The sequence below is a fragment of the Piliocolobus tephrosceles genome, chromosome 6 (genome assembly GCF_002776525.5).
Source record: "Piliocolobus tephrosceles isolate RC106 chromosome 6, ASM277652v3, whole genome shotgun sequence".
In the NCBI taxonomy this organism is placed as follows: Eukaryota; Metazoa; Chordata; class Mammalia; order Primates; family Cercopithecidae; genus Piliocolobus; species Piliocolobus tephrosceles.
Window position 1 is genome coordinate 70,442,020 of NC_045439.1, and position 17,255 is coordinate 70,459,274.

At 37.5% G+C, this 17,255-nt stretch overlaps 1 protein-coding gene across 2 annotated transcripts in view; it reads left to right on the plus strand.

Annotated features, from left to right (window-relative positions):
- The window catches only part of SLC25A21 (solute carrier family 25 member 21), a 505,801-nt gene that overhangs the window by 435,739 nt on the left and 52,807 nt on the right, over nt 1-17,255 (plus strand). For both annotated transcript variants that reach the window (XM_023189651.2, XM_023189652.2), the window contains exon 4: nt 12,628-12,694. In XM_023189651.2, coding sequence (XP_023045419.1) covers nt 12,628-12,694 — 67 coding nt within the window. The remainder of the gene's footprint in view (nt 1-12,627; nt 12,695-17,255) is intronic.

Below are 17,255 nucleotides of genomic sequence, written 5' to 3' on the forward strand. Positions count from 1 at the left end.
AGTGGTGATTAAAAACAGGAATGGCCGTTAAGCAGTTTATAACCTGGATTAAATATGGTAATCATGTGACTAATACATATTCAATTCAGTGAAAAGTATACAAGTCATTCAGACTGTTAATATGGAAGCTGAGTCATGTCTGGGTATATGTATTTATATATAAATATGTTGATGCATATATATAGATGTATATGTGTAAGAGTGTGTGCGTGCATATATGCATTTAATATAATGTTATCTGGGTGTTACTATGTGTCAGACCTATAAGGTAATATGAAAGGCAACATCTTGGTCAAATAATGCAAGCAGGTACAATATCAACATTTTGTCTACCATGTCAGAGAAAGGTCCTTGGAGAAAATTAAGGTCTTAGTTGATTTTAGACAATAGGATCCTAGAAAAAGGTGTTTATCCTAATGCTTGGCACAAAGTATATTAATGAAAGAGTGAGTTAAAATGTGAATGATAGTTACTTTATGAATGGAGGGACAGAAACTAGAAACAGAAGAGATAAGAAAAGGGGAGCTGGTGAGAAGATGAGAGTGATCAGAACGGAGCAAGGAATTTCCTCAGCAGGACTTATTTATCAATGAGCTGTCTGGTGAAGGACTTTATAAAAAATAGATTTAGGGGTACTAGCACAGCTGAGTTACCTGGATATATTGCATACTGGTAAAGTCCAGGCTTTCAGTACCCATCACCCAAATAAATGTACATTATACCCAGTACATGGTATTTTTTCCCTCACCCCTGTCCCATCTTCCCAGTTTTGGAGTCTCCAAAGTCTGTTATTCTACTCTGTATGTCCATGTGCACCCATTGTTTAGCTTCCACTTACAAAGGAGAACATGAAGGTTTTTGACTTTCTGTTTCTGAGTAATCCCACTTAGGATAGTGGCATCCAGTTCCATCCATGTTGTTTCAAGGACATGATTTCATTCTTTGTTATAGCTGAGTAATATTCCATGGCATACCACATTATTTTATCCAGTCATCTGTTGATGGACACTTAGATTGATTCCATGACTTCGCTATTGGGAATAGTGTTGCAATAAACAAATGAGTGCAGGTATGCTTTTGATATGATGCTTTCTTTTCCTTTGGGTAGATACCCAGTAGTGGGATTGATGGATTGAATGATAGTTCTATTTTTAGTTCTGTGAAATCTCCATCCTGTTTTCCATAGAGGTTGTAATATTTTACATTTCCACCAGCATTGTAAAAGCATTCTCTTTTTTCTGCATCTCCATGCTTTTTGACTTTTAATAGTCATTCTGACTAGTGTAAGGTGATGATATCTCATCATGGTTTTAATTTGCATTTTTCTGATGATTAGTGATGTTGAGCATGTTTTCATATGTTTGATGGCCACGTGTATGTCTTTTTTTGAAAAATGCCTATTCATGTAGCCTACAGAATGGGAGAAAAATTTTGCAATCTATCCATCTGACAAAGGGCTAATATCCAGAATCTACAAAGAACTTAAACAAATTTATAAGAAAAAAAAAAACCATCAAAGAGTAGGCAAAGGATATGAACAGACACTTCTCAAAAGAAGACATTTATGCAGCCAACAGGCATATGAAAAAATGCTCATCATCACTGGACATCAGAGAAATGCAAATCAAAACCACAATGAGATACCATCTCATGCCAGTTAGAATGGTGATCATTGAAAAGTCAGGAAACAACAGGTGCTGGAGAAGATGTGGAGAAATAGGAATGCTTTTACACTGTTGGTGGGATTGTAAATTAGTTCAACCATTGTGGAAGACAGTGGCGATTCCTCAAGGATCTAGAACCAGAAATACTATTTGGTCCAGCCATCCCATTACTGGGTATATACCCAAAAGATTATAAATCATGCTACTATAAAGACACATGCACAGGTTTGTTTATTGTGGCACTATTCACAATAGCAAAGACTTGGAACCAACCCAAATGTCCATCAGTAATAGACTGGATAAAGAAAATGTGGCACATATACACCATGGAATACTATGCAGCCATAAAAAAGGATGAGTTGATGTCCTTTGCAGGGACATGGATGAAGCTGGAAACTATCATTCTCAGCAAAATATCGCAAGGACAGAAAAACAGGCATCGCATGTTCTCACCCATAAGTGGGAGTTGAACAATGAGAACACATGGACACAGGGAGGGGAACATCACATACCAGGGCCTGTTGGAGAATGGGGGACTGGGCGAGGGGTAGCATTAGGAGAAATACCTAATGTAAATGACAAGTTGATGGGTACAGCAAACCAACATGGCACATGTATACCTATGTAATAAACCTGCATGTTGTGCACATGTACCCTAGAACTTAAAGTATAATAAAAAAAGCAAAATGCCTGTTTATTAATTTTGCCCACTTTTTAATGAGGTTATGTGTTTTTTTCTTGTTGAGCTGTTTGAGCTCCTCATATATTCTGAATATGAGCACTTTGTCATATGCATTGTTTGCAAATATTTTCCCTCATTCTGTAGATTGTCTGTTTACTTGGATGATTATTTCTTTAGCTGTGCAAAAGAGTTTTAGTTTAATTAAGTCCCCTTTGCCTATTTTTGGTTTTGTTGCATTTCCTTTTGAAGACTTAGTCATAAATTTTTGCCTCAGCCAATGTTCAGAAGAATTTCTCCTATGTTTATTTTTCTAGTATTTTTATAGTTTCAGGTCTTATATTTAAGTCTGTAATCCATTTTGAGTTGAGTGTTGTATATGGTGAGAGATAGGGGTCCAGTTTCATTCTTCTACAAATGACTCTCCAATTTTCCCAGCACTGTTTATTGAATAGAGTAACCTTTCCCTAATATATATATTTGTCAACTTTGTCAAAGATCAGTTGGTTGTAGGTATGTGGCTTTATTTCTAGGTTCTCTATTCTGTTTCATTGATCTATGTGTCTGCTTTTGTGCTAATGCCATGCTGTTTTGGTTATTATAGCCTTCTAGTGTAATCTGAAGTCAGATGATGTGATACCTCCAGCTTTATTCTTTTTGCTTAGGATTGTTCTGGCTATTTAGGCTTCTTTTTTGGTTCCATATGAATTTGGAGATTGTTTTTCTAATTATGTGAAGAACGATATTGGTAATTTGATAGAAATTGCATTGAATCTGTAGATTACTTTCAGCAGTGTAGTCATTTTAACAATATTGATTCTTCCAGTAGATGAGCATAGAATTTTTTCCCACTTGTTTGTGCCATCTATGATTCTTTTCTCAATCTTTTACAATTCTCCTTATTGAAATGCAAATTCTCCTTGTAGAATTTTTCACCTGCTTGGTTAAATATATTCCTAGGTGTTTTATGTAGCTATTTTAAATGAGATTCAGTTTTGATTTGGTTATCAGCTTGATTATTATTGGTATATAGAAATGCTACTGATTTTGGTATGTTGATTTTGATTCCCGAAATCATTTATCAAATCTAGGAGTCTTTTGTGGTTTCTAGGTATAAAATCACCTTATCAGCGAGAGATTTGACTTCCTTTTCCAATTTTGATCCCTTTTATTTCTTTCTCTTGCCTGATTGCTCTAGCTAGGACTTCCAGTACTACGTTGAATACAGTTGGTGAAAGTGGGCATCCTTGTCTTGTTCCATCTTTGTCTTGTTCCTTGTCTTGTTCTTAGGGGAAATGCTTTCAGCTTTTCCCCATCCAGTATGCTTTTGGCTGTGGTCATGTCATATATGGATGGCTTTTATTATTTTGAGGTATGTTCTGGTGAAGGACGTTTTTACTCCATAACTGGGTTGTCTTTCCTGGTTTTCAGTCCAAGTTCAAGAAATAGTTTTTTTTTTTCTCTCTCTCTCTTGGAGTCCTTTTCCTCATAAGTGCCATCCACCTAAGTGAAAAACCACCCTTCATTGATTATTATTTCCTAGTGGAAGTGTGTTCATCTTTATAAGCAAAGTGATCTGCTGTCACTGAAAATTAATACACTTACCATATAGTCAGTTATAAATAAGTTTCTTCACTTATAGGTTAATGGGGCAATGAACACCCACATTTTACCAATACTATTCACCTCTTTGGTTGCTTCTCAAATATCTTTTTCACTTTTTCTTTCCTTAGTGTTTGCCATCAGGGTTCTGGTTCTCATATCATGCTAATGCCTTTCTTGGGCTGAACTGAGCAACATGTTTAGTGCATTGAGCACCCTGCCAACTTTCCAGGGAATGGAGCCATGGACTTACCTCCTAAATGATACTGACAGCTACAATAAATTTTTGTATTTTAGAAAATCAAAGTTGTAGTTTATTTCAGTTGCACCCCAAAAAAATTTCATTGTTGTGGTAAAATCATACTAAACATTCAATTTGAAAAGTTTGTTCAGGAAAACTTGAAATAATTCCTCCATATGGTGTATAATGAAAGTGGTATGGTTTGGGGTAACAAATCAATCCAAAGACCATATGCAGAAACTTAATTAAATTAATTCTCAGTAATGAATAATGAAAACTATATTGCCTGTACCTGAAGACCTGATATGAGTTTAGGCAAAACTTTTGTTAGTTTTATGTTAGAATGTTAGCTAAAGCTTATGTGCACTTCCTTGAACTTTATTTGCTGCTTTTTAAAGAAGAATCTGTGTCACTCACTCTCTTTTGAACTGCTTTTCCTCTCCTCTAAAAGATATGCAGTTTTCACCCCATCTTTTGCTTCAATGAAAACGGCCCCAAGATGCATATAATTTTGTGAACTCGCGATTAGAGATTTTACATAATTCAAATCACAGAGCCATGAAACCCCCACTCTTTCATTTGGATTCTGTGAACTGCTGACACTTGTGGAGTGCAAACGATGTCAGAATAATGCCTTAAAGGTGTAGTGTCGGGACCAGAATTCTGCTCTGGGATACACGATCCATCAAGCAATGGAAGCCGTGCACTCATAACCCAGGGTTGAGCGCGGACCTCATTGTTTTAATTACAGAGCCACAGCATGTGGGTAAGAAACTTGGATTTAACAGCAGAAGAAAGAGGATATTATATGCCTTCAATCAGCTTTGTATTAGGAGATCCTTAAAGGAAAAATTATGTGAAAGAAAGAAAGAGGAAGAAAACAACTAACTAGCAAGATCTGTATTTCAATATAATTTGGAGAAAATGACTGATTTGGGTTGGTCATGTTGCCAGAACAGATGACTCAAGGCTTCCATACAAGAAATGGAAATCAGGAGGATGCCTGAAGCCTGAAAGAAGAACAAATTGTAAAGATATGATTGACTGTAAGGCTTCAAAATCAACTGTACCAAAGATGAGCTTGGATCATTGCCCAGAACAGAGCTGAATGGTGATGTTCATTTGGGTTCTGACTGTTGAAACAAAATAAAATGTAGTAATTGTACTCTGTTAGGTATACAGACGTGTTAATGCTTTCCAATTTCCCCAACTGGGGATCTGGTGTCACTTTCCCTGTCGCTCCTATTTCATGCTTCACCGGTGAGTATTATTGCTACTCTGGATGCTTACTGAATGCCAGGTTTTTGGCAAAGAAGTGGGATCCAGGTGAAAGCATCCTTCTCATCCTGTGTGTGTGTTGCAGGTGGCTTGGAAAATGGCTTTTCAACTTGGAAATCATTTCTGTAATTGACATTTTCAGGCTCAGATAATGTGCATCTCTATCCTGGCTTTCCCAGTGTGATGTTTGCTGGACTTTGGTTATGAATATCAGCAGTTTGGATCCCAAAACACTTCATTCCTGACAACTAGGGAAAGCCCCAGCTTCCATGAGCAGCAGATTTACACATTGATCTTTTATTCCCTTAGAAGGAAAAATGTCTTGTTCACAGTTTTCTTTATACGCATTTTCTCTTTAATGTATCAGTTTAGTTTTATGGTAGACTTTCTGGTAGACAACAGGGTTGACTCTTTCTAAAAGTCAGTTGTGAAGCAGCTACACTGTTTTTCTTTCTCATTGGGAGCTACAAAGAAGAAAATATTCCATGTTGTTGCTCCTAACACCAAAAACCTACTAGCCTAGTAACTTAGGAAATTTCCCAGCCAGCTTGAAAGAGCAGTTCAACTCTATGGTACAAATGATTCCCAAACAAACATTTTCTAGATACTAAATTAGAAAAATACCAGCAAAACCAACAATGGGGGTGACTCAGAGGGGAAAAAGGAGGGGCAGACAGGACATGTGATTTTTCCACTTCTTTTTAATTTCTTTACCTGAGTCAGATTTTGAGAATGTTAAGCCCTCCCCTGTCTACCCACTATTTACCACAAAGTCTTCAGATTTCCATAGCTAACTTAAAGCAAGGAACTTTTTTTAGTCATTCAAACGGACTAAAGATGTGAGGTACATGATGTTTAATTAAGGCTCTGTCTGACTGACTGGTCTCTATAGGTGTCTAAAATTTAGACTTGAAAACAAGATAACCTAAAACTGGACTTAATGAGAGACTAATGAGAGACAATAAGAAGGCACCTTTGAGTGTCTGACTTGCTTTACATGAACCACAGAGACTGGACACAAGCTGGAACTCACAGGAAATTTCACATTTCCTTGCTTCCATACAATCATCATCTTTTCATTGGTTGCTCTGTGGCCTTGTAGCCACCCATATGTTAGAAAGCTTCACACTTTTAAGATGGGTATGTGGGGGGGTTGAATGAGGGATAAAATTATTTTGTAGGGTTTGTCAGAAATCTGTATTCCAAATAAGCTATGTGTAAGCTGTCTTTGAGAAGAACACGTGTGATGTAGTTTTTGATCTTCATTTTACAGATGTACATAAGTAATACAATTAAAAACAAATGTACTGTGTATCTACTTAGGTTTGTGAGCAATACCTCTCATTAGTCTATAAACCATCACAATCTAGTGGCTTTGGATCCTGGTACCCCTTCCTCGTATTTGCTGTGTGACTTTGGTCTGCTAGCTTCTCCATATTCATCTGTGGTAAGGGGTTATTTCGTTCTTTCACAGACAATCACACTAATGGGATGGGGTTTTATGTGTGATGGGCTCCCTAACATAAGCAATCTAAAACCATTTCTTAAGAATAGTTCTCACATCTTCCTTAAAAACGCATTGCTTAAGATTTAACAATTATCTGTAATATAATTATGATTTTAAGAATTTCAATTTAAGGCTTTTTGTTCAGAAAGGGATGTGCTAAAGGTAATTTGTGTCAGCATATTTTTAGCGGCAGGTTAACAGAAGACGTCATTAAAAGCAGCTCAAATAGTAAAGGTTTATTCTTAATTTTACATCATCAGAAATCTGGAGGTAGGATGCCAGCATTGGTTACTTCAGAAGCCCAACAATGTCATCGAGGTCCAGGTCCCTTGCATCTTTCTCCTTAGCCATCCTTAGCTTGGGAGCAATGATGTCTCACTTGGCTGCAGTCCACAGGCATCTCACACAGTTAGGAAACACCTAGCAAAGAAGACAAGACTTTTCTTCCTATGGGCTTCTTTGCCTTAGACTGGAAATCCAAGCCTTCCAGCACACCATTCCTCTTGTCTCTTGGGCTAGGCTTCAGTCATATGCCCATGCCTGACCCTCTCACTAGCAAAGGAATGAGCCCACCATGATGGGCTTGAAGAATTCTGCTTTATCCCTTTGGCTGGAGTAGGACTCTCCTCCCTAAGCATGGAGTATGGGGATCACTTATACTCTGAGGAGCAAGTGGGGTGAGGGGCATGTATCTGTTGGGTCAGTAACCAACATTCTCCCACATTGACAGAATTATCCTGGTGTGCTTTTTTTTTTTTTTAGACAGAGTCTTGCTGTGTTGCCAGGCTAGAGCACAGTGACACAATCTCGGCTCACTATAACCTCCACCTCCCGGGTTCAAGTGATTCTCCTGCTTCAGCCTCCCAAGTAGCTGGGACTACATGCATGCACCACCACACCTGGTTAATTTTTGTATTTTTAGTAGAGAAGGGGTTTCACCATGTTAGTCAGGCTGGTCTCGAACTCCTGACCTCAAGTGATCCACCCACCTCAGCTTCCTGAGGAGCTGGGATTACAGGTGTGAGCTACTGAGCCCAGCTTCCTGGTGTGCCTCTTAAGGGCAAAAGTCTATCTTGAGGAGGAAAAAGTTTATCCTATGGTTCATTTTATTCTCATTCTAAAACAACTAGAAAATATTTAATCAATATCCCAACAATTTTCACAAAAATGATCTTATTCATCTTAAACCAGTTCTATCAGTTATATAGTATTTCATATTACTTTAAAACAGAATTGAATAGAAATTGGAACAGAGACCTGTTTTTCATGGCCTTTTCTGCTTCCTTCTAAAATAAGAAATGACAAGGTATTGTTGCAACATAAATAATTTTTCAAAAGTTTTTATTAAAATAGTTGTTGTTGTTGTTGTTGTTGTTTTTAAAGCTATACTGTATAGCCTAGTGGTCAAGGACATAAAAGAACTTGATTTAGGTTGCTGTATCTTATTTGGCAATGACATGACAGTAGTCCTCACCAGCAAAATGAGAAAAATAATTATAAATATTTTAAAGAATTGTTGTGAAAGTTGATTGAGATTACTATGTGTACATATACCTACATGTTTTTATTCTTAACACAAAAGCTATTACATACTAAGCTTTCAACAGATTTGTCTATTTTTACTTACAATAATATTTACAAAAATCCATAAACATACAAGATAATACTTTTTTACATAGGATAGTTAAAATCAAACTCGCACCTTTTAGAAGAAACAATTTTGAGAACAAAATATAAGGGCTGCTATGTAGTTCATAATACGATTTTATGGGAGGGCTTGTAGTAGCTCTCATGCCTCTTCCAAAGATACTTCTAGTTGGCTCTATGTGAGTCAAAACTTTAGAGTAGAGTGGTGCCTTTGTTGTCATGTCAGAGAGAACTGCCTTTGCTGCTACATAAACGTTTAGAATCCCACGATCCATTCATCCAGCAAGTAGACTGAAAGCAGCTCTTGGCTGCTTGTGACCTAAGTGGGATGACACATGTTAACAATGGGTGTCACCAATCTCTTAACTTCCTGGATTATGGTCCTGGTAAGTTGTAGGCTCTGCACAGCAAGCCAAAACCACATGAAGGCAGAATGGACAGTGCATGTGAATATAAACATCAGTTGTTTTGCAGAAAAAAAAAAAGTATCTGTTTCATAAAACATCACAACTCCTTTTTGGTTTTTAGAAATGTCATATAATATTTTGCATTGGGAAAAGTTTCAATAATTATCTAGTCAAGAATAGCTATCAGCTTGAGCCCTTAGCTACATGCTTTTACCCGCATTTTATATATGACTCTTCTGGTCAGCTCAAGTGCCAGTTTTAACTGAGAGTGAAGCTCTTCCTATGATTGGACATGGCATGGAGGTTCTACAGCAACCACTTTGGCTAGAGGGGCTGTGATGCTTACCTTCTGGATCAAGGGCTCTGGGTTATAAATAATGAATGCAACTCAAACTTATTTAGGTAAAAAAGAGAATTTACTGGAAATGTTACTGAGCATCTCATAGAATCAAAGGCAGAAGTAAACACCAATATTCAAGAAAGGCCAAGATGTAACTAGGCTTAAAGAATTCTGGAAGCAGGGCCACACTCACAGAACCAGAGCTTCTCCTTCTTGCTTCTGTGCCTCCCTAAACGGTGGCTTCTTTCTTTTTTATCACTGTAGATTGACTTTCTCCAAATGACTGAAAGCATGACTGCCATTGAAATCGTAGATTTATATGTTACAGTTTTCACCAAACAGAGCAAGACTGATCCTGTTCCATTTCCAAAATCCTAGGCTAGGTCTAGCTTGGATCAAATTAACTCAGGCAAAGAAGTAGAATGCCTTTTGAACCCATCTGGGTGAGGCGCTCAGTCAACCCCTGCCTATAAGTAGTATCATATTGTACTAACATGATTAAAACAACTTGATGGGGCAGTCCTAAGCAGAAGTGGTGGTGACCTGACTGTTCCATAGATGTCCTGTATTGCATGGATATAAGGTAAAAGCAATGCAAGGAGGTAGGTAGTCCTAGCTTCCATTTACCAACAAAGGCTGCCTATTGTCTTTGAGAACTTCTTGTTAAAATTGCTCATTCTCAGTTTGGAAGCTCAGGATAGTGGTATGGGAGGAGGGGAACGATCACACATGAAAGTAGCTGAGCAGAGAGAAGGGAAGGAGGGCACATCAATGAAGCATCATCAATACAAAACAGAGGGCTCTGGACCTCCCAGCTCTTTTCATATTAAATCCTTATGGTTCTCCCAGCTGCCTCTTCTCTCCTGCATCACACCTCTTTTTAATGTTTTCCCCCATCACTTTTAAAATGAAGGCCTTCTGTGTACTTATAAGACTTTAGTCCTCTTCCAGAGAAGCAGTGTAAGATTTGATGCAAAAGTCTAAAGTATGGCAGATTCTGTCTCTTCAGAGAAGTGCTTGCCCATGTCTTCTTGTACTTTTTCTCAGAATAACAGAATCTGAGGATTGAAACAGACCAGACTTGAGGGTCATCAAATGCATGGATTTGCTGTGTACCTCCCAGTCGCTGGTATTCATGACAAGTGGCCATCCAGACTGCTTGATCACATACCAAAGGGGAACTCACCACTTTTCAGGAAGCCCATTCTATCTTTAGACAGTTCTGACTATTAGAAGTACTTCATTGTGTTAAGCTCCACCTGGGCCAAATATGCGTCTTTTCTTGTTGCTTCCACCTGTTGGAAGTTCTACCACCTGGAAACAAAGAGAAAAGTGTAATATCTTTCCTTCACGCACACCTTTCAAAAGATCCATCACATTCACCAGATTTCTCCCTAAGATCATTCTTCTCCAGTTGAAGCAACTGTTCATCCTATAACTGTTCTCTGTAGTGTGGGATTTCAAGTCCTCTGTTGATCTGGACATTCTGTTTTAAAAGCTTTACTTATGTGAGTGTTTCTCTTTATTTTTTTTTTCCTACAATAATCAGGCGTAGTCTTCCAGATGGGGAAAGATCAAACAAAAAGAACAGAACTAATAACCGTTTTCATTATATATATAGAACTTCTGTTGAAGAAAATCACGTTTATGTTTTGAGAAAACCAACCTATGCTTAGTCACTCTTTATGCCAAAAATTACATAGTTATTATAATGAAATTTAAATGAGAAAAGTATTTAAATGTTATTAGTTGCTAGAAGAAATTTGTGTTGATGTGAGAATTTCAGGCATCAGTAGTTCAAATTGGAATGGAAAAGGGGTGGGGACAACTCATGAATTGCCATAGCTCTCCAAATCACATATCTGCTTTACTTCCTATTCATAATGCTAGCACTATCCATTAAGTCAAAAATCATGGGCAGAGTAAGCCCTTGTCAGGGAATCATTGGATCCCTTTATTCCTCTTTATGACATCCATAAGCTTAACAAATGTTTGTGCCCTGGTTACATTAAAAAAAGGGTTTTGTGATAAGAACTCCAAAGGTGCACAGCCCTCAAGTTTCTGTGTAAGCTCATGAATTGAGTAAAGCAGGTAAGTGCTTTAGTCCCCTCACCAAAAGGTACTATATAAACCAGTGAATTGAGGGAGAACAAGAGTTCGCCATGTTGGTTTGGGTGGCACAGTGGGGTCACCTGAATAAATTCTCAACTTCTTGTTCCCAGAAGCACAGCTAGAAGTGGACCTAGTTTAAGGGAGTTGGAGTGAAGCTTGGGGGGGGTCAATCAGAGAAGCTGCAGCCCCATGTTAGCTGGATATCCTAAATTAGGGACACGTTGAGCTCTGCCCTTATCTGTAGTCACTTACGGACTAATCAGGAAAAGTGATTACCCAGAAAATAATGCATAATATTCTCTTCTATTTATATATTTTAAGGTTTGAAGTAAGATATGGCATATATATGAAGATTCCAAGACAAAGGAATTTAAAATTTTGAATTCTAAAACTATAATAAGAAATAAATGGTGACTTATAAATCTAATCATATGTCACTCATTCTTGCTTTTTTCTAAAAATATCTGACTATGTTGCCCATCAACATTGGCCAAGAAACCTGGCTCATGCCCGGTGATTTTGCATATCAGCAAGGGAGTCTGACAATTCATCTGTTGGCAATACATAGTCCTATAGCCGGCCCTCTGTGACCTTCTTCCACCTCCATTAAGGAAGCTTAAAAATTATGACTAATTCAGGATGGGGCTGGAAGTCCTAGTACCATACCCACAGAGCTTGTTAGTTTCATTGTATTAGTAAAGCTAAAAGTGAAAATTTCATCAGCTCCTTTGCCTCAGAAATGTACAGTCTAATGGGTTCAGGAATAATCCTAACCTCATTTGGTAACCACAAGGGAGGAAATGCAGGACTGTAGATAGCTTGAAGCTGCCTGCCACACAACTGAGAGGTAAACTCAAGAGCACTTAGAGTAAGGAAGTCAGCTTCATCATTAAGGTACAACTAATGGTCATGCTTAGCAACTTATCTAAGGGATTCCCATCTCAGTATCACATATTCACCTTCTGAATATCATAATGCTAAGAGACATAGAATTTCTTTCTTTCTTTAGAATGAAAGGAAGACTTCATGATTGGTGTGATATGTTGAATGATCCGGAATACTTTAGGATTAGTTGCTTTATCTAAACAAAGTCAGAAATACTTGTTTCTTAATTTCTTTACTCATAGGAAATCTTTTATTTCTCAAACAGGTTGTTTGGTTTTTACAAGGGAATTCTGCCACCTATCTTGGCTGAAACCCCAAAAAGAGCAGTGAAGGTAAGCATTGCATGCATTTGCACCAAGCAAAAGTAGGGTGCAGTAACAGCTTCAGCACAACAAACTCTAAGACATTAAAATTAATTATATATAAAACACTAAAAATTTTAATGCAGAAATTATAGCATAATTTTTATTATAATTAGACTTGGCCAGTCTCTCAAATATGTAGATCAATTTGTAGATTTTTTAAATCAGGTAAAAGCATTCTATTCTAAAAAACAACATGGTGAATGAAATTCTAGTAATCAAACCACAAAATAGCTTGGACCTTTCTTCAAAGCAACTCAGAAATTTTCCTTTGGAGAAATAATTATTAAAGAAAGAGAGACGGAGGGAAGAGGAAAGAGGAGAGGAGGAAAAGCCTTTCTCCCTGAATCACTCCCATTTCATGAACAGAGTAAACCAATATACCATATTTCTTTATATATGATTCTCATATAGCATATTTATTTTGCATGCCAACTTCATTTTCCCCCTTAGTCTCCTCTTTTAAAATTCTCTATTCTGGTTCTTACAAAAATTATTACTTCCACTACCCTAATTTCCATTTACTTAACCACATAACTGTAGAGGTTTATGTACTACTTGCTAGTTCAGTATCTGAAGAGGAGCAGGAAGATATGGCAGAATGTCCAGGGGCAAAAGAACTCAATCTGACTACTGTCTTCTCTCAGACAAAAGTCCTGATCATAGCAACTCTGGCAGGCATTGCTACCCCCTGACCCTGGCCCTGCACCACTGATATCACCAAATAAGGCTTTGTCCTTCCATAATAATGATAACCTAAACTTAGACTGACTTTCCAAGCAATATAAGGCTTTTTTTTCACATACATTACTCAATTTGTATTCTCAGTACTCCTGAAAGGCAAGAAGGAACAGTTCATATACTTTTACTCAGTAAGTTCAAGAAGGTGACTGGGTTAAAAATTATGATAAAATCACCCACATATATACATGAACATCCAACCTTTATATTATGTCAAAATGGCAATAGGATTAAATTCAAATCTAGAATTTGGAAAACAAAGCTTTAGAACATACCTTCTCTATAAATTCACCCTCTTTGTTCGTATAGGTTTTGTGAGTTTATAGTGATCTTATAGCAATACAAATTTTGTTATAAGGATCTGAATCACAGTAGAGAATCTGGAATAAGTTCACCAAAGTACACAAAAGAGCTGAACTGGATTATGAAATGACTTTACTTGATAAAAGATTGCCCAAGTAAACAAATAGAGCAGAGTTCCTGTTCAAAAGGAAAGTCGCTTTGTCTGCATGGAATAATATATTCATCTGTTCAGTGATTTACATGTATAAACAAAGTAAACTACAATTAGAGTTTTTCCTGGAATATTTTTTCATAATATTATGTGTTGGAGACAATTTAAACTTTAAGGGGATTAAGACTTATCACCATTGAGCAATCTTTTACAGAAAAAAACAAAAAGTTGAGCTTTATAAAACAGAGTTAGTTTCTATTTTACAAAAGCAATGCTCTGTGCCAGAACAATGGTTAACAGATGAACTTTTGGGCAAGTGAATATGGTGTATGTGTCCCAGACATCTTGTTTCAAGTAGATTTTACCTTAAAATTATTGAGACATATGGTAAGTATGTTGGCTTTTTAAGTATAACTTGGAGTTAAGTGTATCTTTGCCAGATGGATAGCACTAGTTTTTCAACACAATTTACAGATATTTATCATAGGATTTGTGAGGAAAGCAATCACCTGATTGTAACGATTTCATACATCATAAACTGCTTCATTGTATGTCATCAAAGTTTACTTCAGAAAAAATATATTCAGAGATTGTGGGGGGTGTGTGTGTGTGTGTATTCTTTGGTACTGACACTTTAGTTAAAATCATTACCATAATCAGAAACAGACAATCTTAAGTTTTATGTACTTTATTCTTTGAAATGAGCTTTATCATTAAAATAATAAGACTTACTGATGCTAAATAAGTGTAACTTTTCCTTTCACAAATTAGACAGAGTTAGTATTGTAGTTAGTAAAAGGAAATGAAGACTTCAGAGAGACCAGCTGATCCCTCAGAGATGGGTGGCACCGTGGTTCAGGCTTCAGGGTCCAGTCTTGAGCTTCACACGTGCAGAAATACCACTTTTCCCATGTGCAGTTTTCTCAAGGACTTCCTTATGCTAACTACATTCACAAGAGATTATAAACTATGAAGGCTAATTTGTTCACTACGGTATACCTATACCAATCACAGTATCTACACATAGTAGATGTTCAGTTGATATTAGATGAATAAAGGAAACATATATAAAAAGAAACAAAGAAAACTTAAAGAAAGAAATATACATAGAGAGAAAATTCCCACATCTACTATTCAGAGTATCTGGAGGGCCAAGACTTCCACTCCTGGTGGAGACAGAGTCAGGGACCAGTATGAAATAACAGTTTTCAAGACACTGGACATCAGATGATGAAGGCTCGAAATTTCATGAGAAATGAAAAACAAATGAAATGAGCCCTGTGATGCCATAGTTTACTGCCTTGGGATACTTTCAGGCCCTGGGACAGGGAGGGGAAACTGAGGCAGAGCCCAGGGGACTCCCTGGGTTGGGTAGGAGCTGAAAGCCAGGGGAGAGCAGGGCAGCCAAAGTCCACAGGACAGAGTACCAGGGAAGAGCAGGCTGCACAGAGATAGAACTCCTGAGATCTGTAGAAGGACCTCTCCAAGTTTTCAGCTGAGTATTGACCAGTGCACGCCTGGGAGGAAACTACCAATGCCTGGGTAAGAACCACGCAAAAGGCTTCCAGGGAACAGTGCTTAGCAGTCATATGCAGCTGGGAATAGTGCCTGCTCCCACCAGCCAGACCAGAAAGCTTCAGCAGCCCCAGGGCATTGAGAAGAGTGCTCATATACTTAAGGCCTCTATGATTCCTTTGGTAACCTGGGTTACCAAAGTTACAGGGAATAAAAACTAAGATTTTTCAAAAGTCTCACTTGTACCAGTCCTGTCAGGGAATCTTACTTAAATTATCTTATTTAATGATAATCTAAAAGGTAAGTTTTGAGGTCTTAAGAGTTAGAAAGGTTAAGCAGCTTTCCTGTGCTTTCATAGCTAAGCAGCATAACGCGGATTCAGCTGTAGGACTGCTGACTTCAAAATGCCAGCAAGGTGATTCTCAAAGTGATGATGATGATGATCATAAAAATGAAGAAAAATAAATTATTTTTAAAACCTAAGATTATCACACTTTTCCTTCCATGGTTAATGGTTTCTAGTGGTTAATGGTTTCATCAAAAATGTGGTGGTCCCTGGTGGTCGCTGTTGAGTACTATTTTAACACCAGGGTAGTTTCAGGGCTTTCCCTAGCCACTAGAATGTTAACTCAAGTAGGCAGAGGTTCTCTTTGTTTACCACTGCATCCCCGGCACCTAGAATAGGAGGTCTCTAATAATATTATTAAATGAGTGAATGAATGAATCCCTGTTCTAGAAAACTCTACATTCATAGTGCATTTAAAAGACCATGGTACAAAAGTAGTTCCTGAGTGTTGAAAAGAATAAAGATTTATCAGGTAGTAAAATGATTCTTGGGCTGCCCAAACACTCATTGAAGCCATCTATAAGGTGCTACTTCTTCCGAACAACAGAGTATTTTTGGCTCTGAAATCTGGTTTTGCTTTCTTGCCCCATTTTACTGGGCTATAAAGTAATGGAGTAGAAAATATTGGGGACCATATAATACCCATGCCATTTTTGGGGTCTTGAGAATTAGACTCTAGCAGGACCTAAAAACGTGCCTTATCAGTGGTGTTGACAGCTACCTGAATGTGCTACCCAGGAGCAAAACATGTTCAAGCAGAGTTGTTGCTCAAAAAGTAGAATACAGGAAGAAAAAAGGGGGAAAATGTATTATATGAAGCAATTGATTCGATTCACCTCCACTGAAATTTGTTTGCAGAGAAAATTATACTAAACATTATCTACCGAAGAAACCAAAAATACCTTCACTATCTTCATCACCATCAGTTTTGAAGGAAGGAATTAGCAGCTTGCTTTCTTCGTTCAGGTTGAGGACAGTCTTGCTTTATGGCAGGGGATGGACTAGATAACCTCATTGGGTTCTTCCCTAGTTTATCGTGGCATCTTCATAATTATTTAGTGTTTTCAATTCCATGGAGCAGTGGGGGAGACACCAAAATAGAAATGCAAGTTAACACTGAAACGTGGATGTCTTTTACAAGTGTGTTAGAAAATTGGGCTTTCACTGGGAAAGCAGTTCATAGAGAAAACACAGGAGACCAAAGATGTCAGGTCTCTAGGCCTATAATGTTGAATCACTGCCATAAGAGAGAAGTCTATTGATGTCTGGGGAAACTGAAAATGGTCATGGTAAATGGAAGTTGTATGGTTCATTTACTGCTCTAAAGGATTTCATCAGCTCTTCTGTAGGTTATTATAACTGCATTTAAAGCTGTGAATGTTAAAGAAAGATCCAATAGCAACTACCCGAGACAGGATTAAAAACTGTATTAGATAGTTTATCATTTTTTGAAATGCTGGTTAACATAATGATTT